Source organism: Pyrgilauda ruficollis, unplaced genomic scaffold (assembly GCF_017590135.1).
Source record: "Pyrgilauda ruficollis isolate IOZ18807 unplaced genomic scaffold, ASM1759013v1 scaffold6, whole genome shotgun sequence".
Classification (NCBI taxonomy): domain Eukaryota; kingdom Metazoa; phylum Chordata; class Aves; order Passeriformes; family Passeridae; genus Pyrgilauda; species Pyrgilauda ruficollis.
The window spans coordinates 12,092,249-12,110,396 of record NW_024527710.1 but is presented as its reverse complement, the minus strand read 5'-3'; the positions used below and the strand labels follow the sequence as shown (position 1 = coordinate 12,110,396).

General features: G+C 45.8%; 1 protein-coding gene across 1 annotated transcript in view; it reads left to right on the top strand.

The window, feature by feature from the left end:
* Positions 1 to 13,481, top strand: part of AGBL4 (AGBL carboxypeptidase 4) — a gene marked incomplete at its 5' end in the record, with an annotated part of 879,139 nt that extends 865,658 nt beyond the window's left edge. Inside the window, 2 exons of the mRNA XM_041483183.1 lie at positions 1,638 to 1,734; positions 13,358 to 13,481. Of these exons, the coding sequence (XP_041339117.1) occupies positions 1,638 to 1,734; positions 13,358 to 13,481 (221 nt within the window). The remainder of the gene's footprint in view (positions 1 to 1,637; positions 1,735 to 13,357) is intronic.
* Between the last annotated feature and the right edge of the window lie 4,667 nt (positions 13,482 to 18,148).

The following is an 18,148-nucleotide window of genomic DNA, read 5'->3' as shown; positions in this document are numbered from 1 at the left end:
TGGTGTCTGTGTTTTTGCAGAAGTAAAGACTGTCACGTTGGCTTGACCTTCCTTATAAATAAATAAATAAATGATAAAGAGATCTCACAGTGCTGTGTGAACCTGATGTCTCAGGCTCACTTGTTTTGATGTGTCTAATGTAAATGGGTGGGTAATAAAAGCTTCATTTAGAAGCCAGTGTGTTCAGTGGCGCTGCTGGAAGCCCCTGGGATGCCGCACTTCTGGAATTTTCCTCTAATGGAAACATCAGCAGACAACTACTGATAAAGTAGAACATGCATACATGTACACAAAACAACCCAGCAATGGTTTATCCTCCTGGACTGCTGGGTGTTGGATGCAGAGATCCCTTGAGACTCCCCAGGTTCTGTATCCACCTCAGCTGCTGCAGCAGCTCTGCTGAATGCTCCTCACCCTGACCCTCTGGGGCAGTGCCCTGGAGCACCCTGTGATTATTGCAGCCTGGGCGGGCATCAGTTCAAAACAGGCCAATAAAGGAGGCTTCAGCCCCCACAGCACAGCTGTGGATAATGGAGTCCACTGGGTATCTCCCAGCTGGACATCACCCTTTGGGTGATAAGGAGATGCTGCTCCGTAACAGGCAGATTTAATGCTGACTTTTCACATGAGCAGCAGATTCACCCCATGGACATGTTGTCTGGGATATTGTTTTTCAATGCAATCCACAGGTTATTCAACTTCTTTGTAAGCAGCTGAGTCTTCAGGAAGGTCTGGTTCCTGTGCCCCTGAGGTCTCCATGGCAGCTTTGATGTGCAGCGCCTGCCTAATGCTGGGTTTAGGGGCCAGCTGAAGGAGAAATCGTGGCTGGTGAGAAGACACACCAGACTTATTGCTGAACTTGTTAAGGTAACCTACTGTCCTTCCAGGTCGGTGCTAAAATCACCATTTCAGGTCCTGAATACAACACAGGGAAAGAACAGTGAATTCTCCCACGACACTCTGGAGGTCAGAGCTAAAGGTGTGGAGGGCTCCAGCATTAATCCCAACCTTCAGTACACTGGTCCATGGCAGGTTCACACCGTGGTATAGCTGACCTTGTATCCTGGATACAGAAATACTGCCTGTATCCAAGCATTTTAAGGTAATTATTCTCCCTGAATGTGAAAATTGGAGGGCCCCTTTTGTCTAGTGCATTATTTCATGAGAACCAGAGGGATCTGCAGCCAGGCATGGGGGGAAAGGGAGATTGTTTCCTCCTGTCTGGGTTTTTATGCAGCATCTGCCTGTGAAAAGAAGAAGCAAACAAGATGACCTCCATCTTATCTGCCTGCGTAAGTCATTTTTGCCTGAAGCCTGAGCTCTGTGGGATGGTTGATGTAAAACTTGCTCTTGCATTAAACAGCAATAACTTACCTTTAGACTCTGCTCTTTTTTTAATTATTATTATTATTATTGTTATTATTATTACTTTTAATGGCCTCCATCTTATCTGCCTGCGTAAGTCATTTTTGCCTGAAGCCTGAGCTCTGTGGGATGGTTGATGTAAAACTTGCTCTTGCATTAAACAGCAATAACTTACCTTTAGACTCTGCTCTTTTTTTAATTATTATTATTATTGTTGTTGTTATTATTACTTTTAATGATTTTTAAAATGCTCCTTAATTAAAAACTCACAGATATGAAGCTTGGAAGAAATGTGGCCAGGACATTCTTGGATTACTACAGGCTGAACTCCTTGGTGGAGGGACCATTAGCACCTACTCCTAAAACTCGGTAGGTCAGAAAGCAATTTCTCTTGCTTTAGCTGGGCTGCTCTTTTAATACCTTTCCTGACTAAACTTCAGTGCTACTGCATTATGGCTTTATAACAAGTGCTAGTCTAACTGTGCTTATTTTATTGAAATTCCATTTGGAAATAAAGCATTTATGATCAGGAAAGATACCTGGTTTATGTCTGAAAAAATATTCAGAGGATTTTGGAGATATCGATATCTTTCCTGAATTCTGTCTGCTGTGCACCAATCTCCCACCAGTATCTTTAATGGACTTACCCTTCATTTATCTCCTGAGAGCGAATCAGACCCACTTTTATTTCGCAAAGTTTTAATTCTGGAAGTGAAAACTTTTTCAGTGCTTCAGGAAGTTACTGGCAAGCCTGTGCTGAGGCAGAGTTCTCCCCCTCCCCTTGGAGCTGCTGCAGTGCTGGCAGCCAGTGGCAGGTTCCTTCTGCCAGCCCAGCTGGACACTTTGCCCAGGGATCCCCTCTCCTCTACTCCAGTTTCACAACCAGCTCAGTGGGTGTTAGTCCAAAAGGAAGTGGGATGTGAAGTCAGGCGCTGGTGAGCAAGGCACAAAGGCATGAAATGGCCAGGCTTGGCTCCCTGCAGCACTGCTGGTCCTTCTCTGGTGTTGGCCAAATGCATCCTTTCAGTGTCCCTTCGCTTGTGTGAGGAGCAGGGGAGATTCCACTGAGCTGTTTATGGAGAACCAGCGTTCCTTGAGGTGGAAAGGCTGTGTAGCAACATGAAGAGGGGGGCAGAGCAGGAACCTGAGCACCTGTTTTATGGGAAACATCATATTCAGTATTTCCTCTGTTCTGAGAAAACAGCAATAATGCCTCCAAACTGAAAAATTTCAATTAAATGCATTTGGAAAAATTGGAATGTTTCATTTGGGTTTCAACTCTTAACAGCACAACCAATATATATAGTTTATAGTTTGCAATGGAAAAGGCAATTCCAAATTGGCAAGGGAGGCAGCTGAGCCTTGAGATTTTCCTGCTTTTTTTCCTCCCTTAAAAGAGTAGCTGTGGGAATGTTTCTTGTTTGCAAAGGAACACTTCCCTACTGAAGATTTCCTAGTGATGTGTAAGATGGATGTTACAAATATCAGCTCAGACCAGAGAGCAATTGCTGGAGTTCCTTCTGCAGCCTTTAAAAATCCTCTCATTGCAGCCATGCTGGCAGTTCCCTATATATGTGGTCAGGGCCAGGCTGCCTGTGTTAGGCCTGCTTTGAGCCCATCTCCCTTTTTCTGTTTGTGATCTTGACACCACAGTTTAGGCTGGCTCAAGGAGGATTGTCAGCACTGCAGCTCTGAATGCTCTTATCTGCAGAGACCTGCAGGGTTAGCAGAGAACAGCATCCAGCATCTTCCTCTCCTCCGGAAATTGAATGTATCATTTCTCTCAGACTCCCAGGGGCCACAGCCTCCAAGGCTAAAAACCCACAACTATTACTGAACCTAATTACCACCTGACAGCAAAGTGCTTTTCCATAGCATCATCCAGTTACCTCATCAAAAGGAATGGTTGTTTGCTTTCTTCATTTTAAATTAAAGAACCACTGACAGTGGTAACTGAAGCATTTTAATCTCATCAAATATCCATGTCCATCTCTATAGAGACAGCCACACCAGCAGGGAAAGATACACATCTCTAATCGGGTTGCACAGAGCAAATTCTTCTTGTCCCCCCACCAGAGCCTAATGCAGTGAGGGATCTTTTATTTGGGGGGTGCCACCTCACAGTAAAATTCTAAATACAGTCAATGTTCAGCCCAAAACCAAGAGATGTTTAAGGAATAGATTTTTAAAGATTCATGTTGTTAATTTCCTGATGGATTTCAAATACCAGTTTTTCCCTGTAAGTAGATAAATGCCTTCTATTTGTATCCTGGGCTTTGTCACCTGACATTTGATCAGAGCATTTGTGTGTGTGTGTGTGTGTATATATATTCTTTTATTTGGGGGGTGCCACCTCACAGTAAAATTCTAAATACAGTCAATGTTCAGCCCAAAACCAAGAGATGTTTAAGGAATAGATTTTTAAAGATTCATGTTGTTAATTTCCTGATGGATTTCAAATACCAGCTTTTCCCTGTAAGTAGATAATGCCTTCTATTTGTATCCTGGGCTTTGTCACCTGACATTTGATCAGAGCCTTTGTGTGTGTGTGTGTATATATATATATATATATATATATATATATATATATATATATATATATATATATATATATATATATATATATATATACCTTTGTGTGTGTGTGTGTATATATATATATATATATATATATATATATATACCTAAAATGTACACCAGTGAAATGAAATTGTTCTTTGAAGCTGCTGTGTTAACTGCAATCCTCTCCAAAAGGAATTGTTGCAAACTGCTGGGAAACAGAAGGGAGATGGCTGTAGCTTTAAATGTGCCTTGGCTAGGCAGTGGCACTAAGAAAGGACTGGAATATGTAAAATGATACTAAATATCTGTGTAATCAGGACTAATTATATGGCACGGTTATTAGCTGAAACAGGACATGTTGTGCCCACAGTTTATGAAAATATATTTAAACATTACTGGATTTCACATAGTCATTGAAAGAAAGCTGCAGAGTTAATAAACGTGTAAGGGACAGCTAATTGCCTGCTTTGTCCCAGACTAGGACAGGCAGAACAATTTCTGTTTGAGGGAATTAGTGCAGCCAAAATGTGTTAGAATGACAGGCCTGGAAATAGCAACAACCTGCAACATTTCCAGAGCACGTCTGACCGTAAGGAAGGAAATGTTTGTGTTGGAACCACCATGTTTTGGAGAAGGAAATTGGGGCACATAAAGGGAGAGGTGGACCTGAGGGTCAGAAATAGGGCTGGTACCCAAATTCAGGCACCTTTACAAGAGCTTTGTCCATGCAGTCAGGCTGTCAGGGAACAGCCATCCTACACCGTAGGCAATGCAGGCAGCTCAGTGGGAAAGGAATCAGGATCATCTGGAGTAAGAGGCAATAACTGATACACCAGTTCTGGTTACAGAACAAGATTGAGGCTGGAGGTGGGGCACCCTCTGCCACCAAAAATGCAGCTTATTTCAAGGCTCATGAGAAATAACTGTATCTGTATACTGTGAATAATGTCATCATGTGCCTGTAAGTGAATCCAACTGGTTGGCTGGACCTGGCGTTGAATTCCACTTGTCCTTGCCTACTGGAGCCCAAATGCCACCTGTAGATCAACATATCACAGAATCACAGATTGGTCTGGGTTGGAAGGGACTTTAAAGGTCATCTAGTTCCATGCCCTAGATGGTGGATCTTCCACTAGACCAGCCCCATCCAACTTGGCCTTGAACACTTCCAGAGATGGGGAATCCACAGCTTTTCTGGGCAACCTCTTCCAGTGTTGGAGCCCAGCACAGCTCATCCAGCTCCTCCCAGAACCCTTCAGCCCCTTCCCTCTGACTGAGCTTCCTCCAGCATCCCCCCAGTTCCCCTTGGAGTGACCACAGAGTTTCTCACAGCCTGTAAAGGAAAGTCAGGTTTGAAGCAGTAACCCCAGTGTGTCCTGCAGTCCTCGTGGCAGGGAGACCCTGTGATCCCAAACAAACACCCAGTTCACAAAGATAATGTCTGCTGTTATCTGCACGCTACGTAATTCTTTTCCTGAAGGTGATGTGTCTGCAGCAAGGTAGGGAAGCGTCAATGACTCAGCTGAGGAGGGCAGGAAGGTTAGAATATTTTCCTCTGTGAGCTAAGGAATTAAAAGCCTTGCTGAAAATGCTGGATGCTCTTTGGAGTGACAAGCCAGCAGGCCCATGAATTTCTAGCAGGACACGAGAGAGCTCTGCGCTGCTCTGCAGAAGCTGCTGGAGAAGAGAGCACTGCCACTTAGCTGTGCTTGAGAGAGGCTCAGAGAGCCTGTCCTGGACAGAGACAGCTCTCTAAGGGTGGGTTAAGTGGGCACAGAGCAGGAGAGAGCAGTGCAGAAAGGGGCTGTTGGGCAGCAATGGAGGTTCATGCCCTTCCTCTCCTCTTGTTCCTTTCTAAGCTGTTCAGTGACCAGAGTTCCACTCCCAGTGCACTCACTGGAAACCATTTGAGTGGGGCTCCCTTTGCTGCTGCCAGTGGCACAGGGAACTCTTCTTACAGAGTCTCTGTCCTGCTCCACCTCTTTCTACTTATGCCAGAGGAAAGGTTAAGATTTCTTGGGTTGAAAGTGTGAAATGTCCCCCTCTAAAAGAAGGCTGGTAAAAGGTGAAAAATTTGTAAGAGATTAAGAGACAGCAGAGTACAGCTGTTACAGAGAATGACTAAGATGGAAAAGCAGAACTTTTGGTGAAAAATTCACAAATACCAGTCAGCTTGCACTGCCTGAAGCTCATCCCTTTGCCCATATCAGCATTTCTCTGTTCTTTCACTCTGGCTCCTTGGCTGCAACAGAGCTCTACTCCAGCACAGCATCAGCAGAGGAGATCTTCCCTCTTTAGACCACTGACTTTTTTCTCTGAGAGCCACCAGGTCTGTGTTACTCATATTCTGGACACACTGAATTTCAAATTCTAGATGTGCCGAGTGTTTAAACAGCTCAGGCAGAGGTTAGGGAAGATGGGCTTTGAACAGTGTGGGTATCCTGAGAAATCCCACCTGGACCTTGCTGGTGGAGCATTCTGCAGCTCATGTCTGCCCCATATTTTCCTGTAGGTAAAACCCAGGTGTTCTGTTCACAGAAGTGCTGGAAATGAAATTCCTTCCGATGTGGAAACCTCACAATTGCTGCAGTGATACACATGAGAGAAAAGCCCAGAAAAAGACGAATAATTCTAAGAGCAGGGATTTGATGGCATGTGGCAAATAATGCCTGGGGCCACACACTGAATGAAAAAAGGACAGAACAAAATATTGACTGGCCCTTCATTAATTGCCATCTGTCCATCGTGCCCTGAATAAAGAAGCAGCCTTGTTGAAGAAAAAGTAGGCTGTGATGAGGTAATTAAAGACCCCATCAGAAGGCATATCTGCCAGGAGGTTGAATTAAAATTACTCTGACAGCCTTTATTCTGGCAATTCCTCCTTTTGCTGCTTGACTTTGCAGCTCTAATGATAATGTATGAGAGCACAGCTGCATCTCCAACAGGCTGGATCTGCCCACGGGACTGTCCCACCATCCTCAGAGGCCATGGGCACTGTCTTCTGCACCACACTGGCTGGGGATGGGGAAAGGCTTTGTGTGTGGGCACAGTCTGACCAAAGGTAGGTCCTTCTACCTGGACAGCTCATTTTGAGCCCCATCTCAACACTAAGCAGCTGTGCCCAGAGGTTGTGTGGGCTGACAGGCTCTGACACCATCCCAGGACTGTGCTGCTCTCTGGCATGTGCTGAGTGCAGGTCCTGCTGCCCCACTGGGTCTGGAATGTTCTCCTGAGTTCACATCTACCTGTGTTTCAGAAAAACTCCTCTCTGCATTTTCAATCAGGATTTTTGAGGTTTCACCTACAGCTGGCTGTGCTTTCTTTGATCTGGCCATGACTGACGTGAGAGCTGAGAGTGAAGCCACCTCCCTGCTTTATTCCCGAGAGGCTCTGTTTCCATCCCCAGCCCATTTGTCCTAAACTTAATTTATTGTCTTGTTGTCTTTTCTCCCACCATTTCCAGTGGCTAAGAGGAGAGCAGAGTGTAATAAACAAAAAAAAATGTTCTAGATCAAATGAATGAAAGGTCAGCAAAACATCTTACAATTTGCAGAGGAGGGAGGAAATGGAATGAGGGCAGCAAAACAGAAAAGAGTCAAACAGCTTCAATTTGATTTCCAGGTCTGTAAATTGTATTAGTAATGGGAGCACTACTAAGGTTTAAAGGCAAATTATATATTTTGCCTAAAAAATTAATTTTGGGGGGTTTCCCCCCGTTCTTTATTTGTAATTATAATCTGTCAGCTCACTCCCACACACATCTGCACATTTGATGCAACTCTTGATACTTGTAGCTGTCACTAAAGAACACCTTCCAGGTTTTGAACGGTGACATTTGCGTGGGTTCAGTGAAAAGGATTCATTTACAGAGTTTAGAGATGTGCAGTGCTTGGCCAGCTCCCAGCAGAGGCTTCACCAAAATTCCTCATTACAACAATTAGCTCCTCAAACACTTGGGAACGAGGCTGCCAGCTGCAGGGATTTTACCCTGGATTTAAGCACGTGCACAGTAAAGCACATGCAAACACCCAAATACATGTCCAGCTTGGTCCTGCTCTTGGAGACTCCCTGGACAGAGGGAGTGTAAAAATACTTCAGGATGGTGTGCCTGACAGGGGGCCTAGCAGGCAAAAATAATCTGCATTACTGTATGAAGTAGTCAGGGTCCACGTTAACAATCCCTTTCAAAATGAAGGTGCTTTCGGCTGTTTTAATTTAATTTACTACACTTTAATTTACTTTTTGGAAATGAGCTAAATGAATAAATTGAATTATGGCTACTTTGACTCTGAAGGAGCATATCACATAAGAGCTTGCTGTGGTTTCACTAATCAGCTTTGCATTTAAACCCTAAATGTATTTAGATTAGCTCTCACAGGCATCCTCACTTAGGTATGCCTGCAGGTACCCACCCGCTTTCCTTCTCCTTCCCTGGTCTTGTTGCTCTGAGGAAGCCAGGTCTCAATAAGCAGATTTACAGCATTTCTGCTACTTCATGCATCACCCTGGCCTGGGATTTTCCTGCTCTGAAAGCAGAGACAGGGACCTGTGTGAAGGGTGGGTTGACGTGGATCATGTCTGATGTACACAGCAAGTTAATCCCAATATCCTGCTGGTAACTTGAACGAGCTCAAGAGACTGCCATTTTCTGTTATATCTCATCAGGTGAGTGCAATCCATTATTGTCCTGCTGCTCCTTAGGAAATGGGAGGACAGGAGCAAGACAAAACCCATTCCTGTGCTCTCAGGAGCTTCCAGCTCCAGGGTCAGCAGAGGCACACAAGGGCGGCTGCGTGTGAGCCACGTGAGCTGCTTGTAATTCTGGCTCCTTCTCTTACGTGATGGTGTGGCTCCAGCTATAAAAAAATTATTCCTGCCTCTGGGCACTGTCTCCTGGATAAAGCAGGTGTGTCTTGCTGCACTGAGCTGGGGAGGGAGGCCAGGAAGTGAGGGATGGATGGATGGCAAGCTGCAGGATCCCCCCTGTGGTGGAGGGAGAGACCTGTGCACACCCTCTAACATCTGCCTTCTCTATATCAGTATGGGCCAGCCCCTGCACTCAGAAGGGCAGAGCCTTAGGATATGGACCTGATGAGATTTCCAGGTAGTGCTGGGATTCTCCACACACCACTTTAGTGGGGTTTGTGTGGCCCAGAAGTCACAATGTGCTGTAATAGATGGGTGGGCATCTGGCAAACATGACTACACACTCACTTACTGGAAATAGGTGCTGGTGACCACTTGAGAAAAAGAAAAATCAAGCCTGTGGTAATGGCTGAGCATTTCTGACCTTTGCTCTAACATTTCAAATTTTTTTTATAGCTTCTAATAAGCCTTGCTTTGGAGCATGCACATTATCTCACTGTCAGGGCACTGGCTGTCATTATCTGCTGGGTCATTTGGTTTGTGTTCTTTACGATTGAAACTTGTCAGGCATTCTCAGAAAATACTGCGCTCCCCTTGCAGAGTCAAACATGGAGCTGGTTAATTGTGCATCCCTGAGAGTGAAGCATTGGGACTGATCAGGCATTGATTGTTTAGCTGAGATGGACGCAATGGAAACGTGTCTCCTCTGTATGGAAGGGAAGGTGTAAAAATTAGATCAGCAGCAACACAACAGCAGCCAGATTTCTTAGTTTCAGGGATCAGAGGTTACCTATTTTCCAGCCTTGATGACTCATTTTTGATCCCACTCACATGTCTTAGATATCTTTATTTTTACCTCCCTTTGCAATTTAAACACCAATTCTCTTCTATTTTGACTTTCTTTAATACATCAGCTGCAAAGTCACTGGTTCAAATCTCCCCACCTTGCCTCGCTTCACGAGATGGAAACAAAAGTCAAGAAATACGTGTGTGAAAGAGCTCAAAATGCCACAGCAGCACAAATGTGCCCCCACTGGTGGCTCTGTAAACCTCAACTCATCCAAAACATCAGCCCAGTTTGTAAGTCTGCTAATTCATTTTAAGGCCTTTAAGATTTGGTAACAATTAGAGATCCAGGTGTTGTTATTTTGGATGTGAACACTACATTCAGAGCAGGTGTATATAGGGCTTGTCCTGTAGATGGGCTGGGAGAGCTGCAGGCAGCAATAGCAACATCCCCAGTTTCACAGAGCAAAAACAAGCTTTGCTGGGAACACCAGGCTGTTAGACCTCAGTGTGAATTATGCATCTGCTGTATTTAGATAGAAGCAATTTTCCTGTTGAAATCAGAGGTTGGCATTTTCTTTCCCATGGGGTTCTGTAACTCAAAATTGTGTTGAGATCAAGCATGTAGCGGAGGCTTTTTTAGCTGTAAAGGTGAATGTATTCAGATTATTCAAGTGGTGATTTTTTGGATGTACAATTAGTTGAGTGAGAGATGTGGTATAAATTTGGTATTGTAATTGCTATGCCTCTGAGATTTCAATTTGCAAAACAGTTTGCATGGCTGCACGATTAACTGTTGTCTGTGCGATGAACATGTAGCAGAGCTGTGGTTTGATTGTGACTGTCAACTGGCTGTATGTCCAAAAAAAACACTTTGTCACAAGTACCTGATGTGAACTGACTGGTTGATTCTCATGCTGCTTCAGTTCAGTGGGTGGCTGAAAAAGGCCAGAGTCTAAAAAACTCACCTGTAAGTGCTGTTGGCATGAGAGGAGTTCCTTTCCCTGTGTTAACCAAATCAGGAAAAAGGAAGTTTAACACCCATTTTTTTCCTCTTTTAATATTTTGCATTATATTATTTCCTTCACTTGCATAGAGAAGCATGGGAATGACACTCAGCAGTGCTGCTGAGTGACTGGAGTGGGTGCAGAGAAATGGGGGTCTGCATGGACCAGGAACTGAGCCCTGCCCACCCAGTGCTGGCTGTGCCCTGGGAGCAGGCAGGAAGGCTGTCAGCAGTGACATGGGCAGTGCTGATGCAGCCCCAGGGCAAGGGATGGGCTGCCTGGCTGGCTTTCTGATGTTTTTCATGAGTCCCCATTTGGTTCACAGCTGCTGCTGTGTTTGGGTCTCCAGTGTTGTCTAGGAACATGTCAATGTAATTAGACACAGAACCAGAGAAACTGCTTGCTCTCACTTCACTGTGCCTTTCAGGTCTCCCTCCCAGGGTCCCAATTTATTTATTTTTGTCTCAGTGTTTATCTCTTCAAAATACCACTATGCCTTAGGTTGGTGATTGAACTGTAGAGACGCAGTAAATACTGAACTGGTGGCAGCTGTGACAGTGGGGAGGGAAGGGCTGGGGCCCCTCAGCAACTATATTATTACAATTTTTTTTAACATATATTAAAACATTCTTCTGCAAATAAAAGCAGAGGTACTGAAAAACACACACTTGTGTGGTGAGGAAGGCAGGTTTCTCTGTGTCACTACAGAGGGGCCCAATACCTTGGGGTGAGTCAGGGTGCAGGGATCAAGAAAACTGGGGTTCCATCAGCTCATTCCAGTTCTTCCCAGGTGTGCTGCGTGGCCTTTGGCAGGTCACTTCACTTCTGACGTGTGACACGGATGTGTGACAGAGCTCCTCTCCCTCCCAGTGTCTGAGGCTCAGCAGCGTTTGGTACAGCACCAGCACCAGCCTGCCCAGGGCCAGCAGCTGCCCTGGGGAATACGAATAACTGACCTCAGAGGGAGCAGACTGGGAGCTCAAAAAGCATATCAGGCACAAGTAAAGGATCTTCTCATTTGTGTCCTGCCACAGCAGTGGGGGAAAATGAGCGAAGCTGGCAAGGCATGGCTGAGGGAGCCAAGAGCTGCCTGAGGGAGCACCCTGAAGGGTCACTGGAGCCCCTTGGCTGGTGTGAGCAACACTGACAGCACACTTTGATTGCCTTCCTTGGGATGGGAATGGATAGTTGGGTTTTGCTGCTTGAACAAAGGAGAAGCTGTCTGAAGGTGTATCTTCCATCAGGGGATGGTGATGGCTGCTCAGAGATGGTGCTGCTCTGGGGTGGGTGTGAAGGGACCCCATTCTCCAGTGGTACTCCACAGGCAGGCTTATAGGGCAGCCAAAGATAGTTCCTCTGGCTCCTGGTCCCAGTGTTTGTCTCAGAGACAGCTTTTCAGTCCCACTGAGAGCCACCAGTGCTGGCAGGGGCTGTGAAGGGAAGGTCCCTGCTCTGGGATAGCCCAGTGCTGGCTGAGCCTCCCTGAACGATCACTGCTGCAGGACCCACACCCTCTGCAATCCAGCCCCTCATCAAGAGAGGCTTCTGGACACAATGGTGGGAGCTGTGACCCTTTTTCCCCAGGCCTGGCTCTGCCCAGACAGACAAACCAGGGCTGAGGCTGTCTGGTCACTTGTGCCAGTGTGTCAGGACCTGGAGGGAGGAGGGGCAGTGAGAGTGGTAGGCTGTGAGATGGAGGATTTTAATTACAGCCTCTAAGCAAAATGGCTCTATAAGTAAACAGAACAGAAATGTTACAGAATTAACTGTTAACAGAGATTTATTTTTCCTTAAAGTAGAAAAAATTCATCATGCACACTGTAAACACATACACAGAGGAGTGTTTTGTTTGGGAAACAAGTAATGAGACTTAGTTCCTTATCAGGAACTGAAGTGTTACAAAGCAAGTCTTTCCACCAGATAAGCTGTGGGAAGCTGGGGAGCTGGTTCTGTGATGCTGAGAAAAGCTCAGTTCTTACCCTGTGAACTCCTGGGGCATCACTGCAAAAAGCACTTTGTATTTATCACAACCCTGCTCCTTTGGAGGCCAGTTATAAAACTCCCACAGTTCTGCAGCCTGAAAGGGGCACTGGAAACTTCAAACTATACTGACAACTGAAATTTGGCATGAAATTTGGCTAGATAATTGGAGTTAGATAATTGAAGTTAGAAAATTGGAGTTATGGGCACAGTGAAATAGCAGTGTCACATCTTTGTGGGCTCTGAAGGCACTGGTCTGGATGCTGGAAAAGCTGGCATCATGTGCTGGGTGTTCCTTGGCCACAGAATCAGTCTGTCCCCAAAGATTCTGAGCCAGCTGTGAACACCCCTGGCAGTGGGGGCAATCCAGCTGTGAGCAGATGTGTGAACCCAGCCATGCTGGGAATGGTACGTGCCCCAGAAGGAAATACTCAGAGTGAGAGGAGGGCTATTCATGAGCAGAAATGAAGGGACCTCAGTAGGAGTAAACAGTGGGAAGTGCTTCACCCAAAGAGAAGTAATGGGATCCTTCTCTTGGAGAGCTCAGAGCTAGCACAAAGCCCTTAAAGCCTCCTGGAAGGACTAACCCTGCTCTGGCCAGAGAGGGATGGGACCAGCTGGTCTTTAACACCTCTAATTTGTCTCGAGCTGCCAAAGCCCTCCCTACAGATGCAGTTCGCTGCGAGACGTCACACACGGCTTCTCCTCGGAGCACAGCCACGCACAGCAGTTACCTGCTGCTGGAGCACCGCAGTGCTGACAGCACCTGTCCTCTCTTCTTCCTTTGGCAGGAAGGACAACGTGCCACTCTATAAATGCACTGCCCAGCGGGGCCCCGGGAACAGCCACGCTGCAGGCAAACCCGAGAAGAGGAGCCAGGCACACCTGAAGGACTCATCTCTTTCCACTCGCTGAGGAGAGGAGAGGAGAGGAGAGGAGAGGAGAGGAGAGGAGAGGAGAGGAGAGGAGAACTGTAGGGCACGGCAGAGGAACACGTCACAGTCAGGAATCGATGATGTTTCTCTTTTTTTTTTTTTTCCCAGACAAATATTTCTAAGATAACAAATAGTCCAAGGAGCAAAGAGGGAGAGGGAAATTAGCTAGAAATTTTACTATTGATTCTTTTTTATTTATAGATGGTGAATCAATTTCAGGGCTTTTTTTTTTTTTTTCCTATCTGTGGGGGGAAAAAAAAGAGTGAACTTATAGATTTGCAGAAATCATTTGTGGTGTCTGAAAAGCTATTTGTTAAAATGAGAAAGCCTCTCCTTCCTCCACCAGTCCCCTTCTCTCTCTTTAAAGGGGTAATCCATACAATGAGCTAATGAGGGAGTCCTGGCTTCTCTACTGCACCATCTGATGTCTCCCCTTTTAGTGTTGGGCTCAGAAGCCCTTATGCCTACTGCATGTGCTAGTCCTGTTAGCTTGCATGAAGAGAGCCTGATAAATAGCTTCTGGGAGCCAGGCAGGTGCTCCTCAGTGTGCAGTTTATCATCCACTGCATGGCTGGGTTTTTTGCTCTTCTATCAGATCATCTGAGGAGAGGGGTCATGTGAGAAATGGGACTGTCAGGCTGCAGGCATGAAACTTGCTGCGAGACCTGTCCAACAGGCAGGGACAGTGGTCCTCCATCAAAAACTGCTTGGGGTCTAGAAAGACCAAACTTGCTAACAGACTGAGGCAGTGTGAGTGAGGAATAGTTCTGAAAGGGGTGAACAGTGTTGTGTAAGAAACCCCAAGTAAAACCTCAGCACCTCCCCATTACATAGACAGCATGTGAAATCTCTGCTCAAAGCCACTGTCACAAGGCAATGTCTCCTGAAATGTGTGACTCTCTGAAACATCTGACCTTGATTCTCAAACTGGAGACAAAAAGAGGATGACCCAGAGTGGAGTCTGAATGTCTCCCAGGGGATGGAAAGGGAGAATGCACTTATAAGTGCTTCTTGTCAACCCATCAGAAGCCTTGGGAAGCAGCTTCTCTTCAGCCTTCTGCCAGGAGCTGGGCTGGAATGGTGGCTTGAGGGAGAGAAGGTGCCAAGACCCAGCAGGAAAGAGAGGGAAAGGATGAATGAGACTGAGGGTGAAAAAAGATGAGTGAAACATGACTGAATGAGCTCCTCTTGATGTGGGGTGGCCCCAAAGAAGTACTAACCCCAGACACTGTTCTCTAGTAAAAGAAATGTGTAGGTTGTCCCTCTCTTCTTTCCCAGGACAGGAATGCCATGATCTAGGAACAGAGTCAGGCTGAGCTGGGTCCCACATCCCACTGGACCTCCTGGGAGCCATTGGCACATGGTTTCCACCCAGTTTACATTACTGCAGCCAGAAAGAGTGAGCAGGTATGAGTAAGGACAAAAGCTTGGCTCTGCATGCCTCTGAAGAAGGACAAGCTACTCAGGATCTGCCAAAACTTGAGCTGAACTCATCTGTGCATTAGCCATCCATTAGCTGGGCTTTCCTTAGTTCCTGTCTGACAAGGGGAGCTCACTTGAAAGCAAGGAGGTATCCCACTGTAAGGAAAATTATTTAAAACACCAAGCAAACCTGCTACCGTCACTATTTCAAGGTGAGAGGGTTAAACTGTGTACATTTTTGGGGAGAATAAAATGCCTTCATATGATGAATTCCAAGGCATCCAAAAGGCACAGTGCTGGCTCTCTGTCTCCAAAAGCAGAGTAATGAATAGCAGTGACAGTGAGATAATTAAAATGACCTCTTGGAGATATGGATTAGAAGGTACGTGGAAGGGGGGATAAGTTCTCCTTTGAATTAATCTAGTGCTAATTTATGACTATCATTGGGTTTTATAATATTTTAGTGAAGATTTTCAAAGTTGGTTTACTGGAGTTAAAATGTTCTTTCCCGTGTTCATTGCAAAAACACTTGCAGAATTCCTTGTTATTTATTTTTGGATGTTACTATATATACATACATACATATATATATATAATGAGAGAGTTTCAATATTTGCTTAGCTGCTAGAAAGACTACTCTAGAAATATGAATAAAGTGAAAAAACCAGCTGTGGAATGAGTGTGTTGTTTCATTTCCATTTCTTCCTCCTCACAGGCTCCCAGATCACTTCAAAACAAAGACGGCTGGATTCTGGGAAGCCCTTGTGCTGCCCTGCTATTGGCTGTCACAGGCTCCCTCTGACAGTTTTTTAAGTTTAGATTTAATAACTGGATTTTCCTGAAAATCACTGTCTCCACTTCTTACTTGTCTTGTGCACAGGTATCTGCCCCACAGCCTGAAATCTGCAGGTCTTAAGATAGACCTAAAGTAGACTCATCTCTGCCAGAGATGCTGCCTTTCTGCTGAGACATTCCAACCTTTCAGTGGCACAGGAAGCACAGATTGGAGACAGTTACCCATATGGGGAATGATGACATCCCATTTGTCAAGTCCCATGGTGCTAACCTTCCCATCCTCTCCACCTGCCTAGCAATGCTGTAACATCCAAACATAAGGTTATCTGCCAAGAGCATCTGCCTTGCTCTTCAGCCAGGCAGCACGCCCGTCCTGGAACCCATCCTCCTCATCCTTGTTCCAGAATGTCTTGTTCAAGCTCTCTGCTCTTGCCTCCCATTTCCTTCCTCTTTCAGTTTGTCTCTGGCACCTTCTGGCCAAGCCACAGTTGCCAGCACCCAATTTTTCCAAGCTGAGATCCCAGTCACATCCCCTGAACCCCACAGGCAGAGCTGACTTTATAGTGCTTTACCCGCAGCTGCTTTCAGGGTTCTGCAATAAACTGTGGCTCTTGAAAGCTCTCCCTGACCAGTTGGGGATGGGAGTCTGAGCCTTTCTTTCACTGAGGGGTCTCTGCTACTTTGCCTGAGAGTTTACACATCCCATTTTTTGGGGAGACTAGCATGGGAGCTGAAAACAGGAGACCTTTTGTTCCCAGCCTCTAGTTCCCTTCCCTGCCATGCGAGTGTTGAAGTTCTCCTCCTCTACCTGCTTCAGAATCTACTCCTGGCTTGCCATTAGCCTCTTCTTCCTGGAGATGATCTGTGTCTCAGATGTAAGTAATTAATGTTGAACTCCCAACAGTAATTCCTTATTAGTCCCTTGTGTCAGGACCAAGGTAGGGTGACACCTGGGATGCTGATAGGTTCAGAAGCCAATATGGGTCCAAAACTAGGCTTTGATTTGGACAGAGTGGTATTTACTATTAAGAGCAAAGGCACATGTTTATCTGAACACAAGTGGAGGGCTTTTCTTGTGAGGAGACCAGTGGCCCATTGCAAAGCCCTGCCTGCCTCTTCACATTCCCTACTCTGGGAGCTGCAGGGCTCTCCCCTGGAGCAGTAGCAATGTATTTGCCTCCCTTCGTACAGGACTGTACGAAGGATGATGAATATTAAAATGCTGAAATTAACTTGTTTTCCATGCATTCTGCTCTCCTGACAAGAAAATCCCACTACAAACCCCTGCACGGGCAGTCTAACTGCAGTGAGTTAGACCCTCACTGTGAGGGGATTATATATTCTGATTGGGGCTGAGTTTGCAATTATTCTCTCTGCCACACCAAAGACCTTTACTGCATAGCTGCAAACCAGTTATAGGAACATGAAATGCTTTGACTTCTTCACTAGGGAAACATTAATCCAATCACAGGTTATGTCCATTACAGACTATGGCAATATTGTATACAGGAATTCCCAGGAGAAGATTCTACAAAAATTGGAATCTCTCTATAACCATGTTATGAGATTTACTGGTGTGGATAAAATGGGCAGAGTTAAAATTACCAGGCTGGCTATCTCTAAAAGACAGGTGAAGTCTGCTGGCTATCATTGCTTCGCAATATTACAAATGGAAAAGCCCTGAAGTAATTGAATAACACATCTGCTGAAAAAACCTGTGAACTGCTATAACCTAAAGATAGACTGCAAGGAAACAATGTAGGTACGGCACCCGGTTAAAAGGAAAAAGATGCTTTCCTTACCTGGTGCAGGAAGATATCACAAATGCAGGTACAGATTCTCTCTTTGCCTCCTAGATTACGTGTGTCTGTGTGTGTGTGCTCTATATATTTGTGTGTGTGTCCGTGTCTACCTACCTCTTTCTTTGCACATCAAAATAAGTTAAACCAGGTTCCTCAGGAGGCAGAGGAATAGTGCTGGATGGGAATGATACATAAGCAGTCCTCAGCCTGTTTCTTTTTCCACTGGAGGTTGCTGAAAAAGAATTGGCATGGCTGGCAAAGGAGCTGGTTTCCATCCCCTTAAAGTCTCTCTGTCCTTCTGCAGAAAAAGATTTCAAAGCACTTTGCCAGAGTTGATGGAAATTTTCCCTGTGCTTTAATATCAGTATTCAGTGATCTGTAACCACAGTTTAACAGCAAAGAGCAAGTTCCCTGGCTCCCTGCAAACCCAGGGCCCCAAGGATGGAGCTGCTGTGGCCGGGGCAGCACACAGCCCCCTCGGGGGGAGGATGGGCACAGCCTGGCCACTGCCTCAACACCGCCCTGCCAGTGCAGCCACATCACCTCCAGGCATGGACAGCACAGCCAGAGCAGCAGTGACTCTCAGAAGCTGAGTGACCCACCACGGCCCCATCCCTTCTCTGGAGGT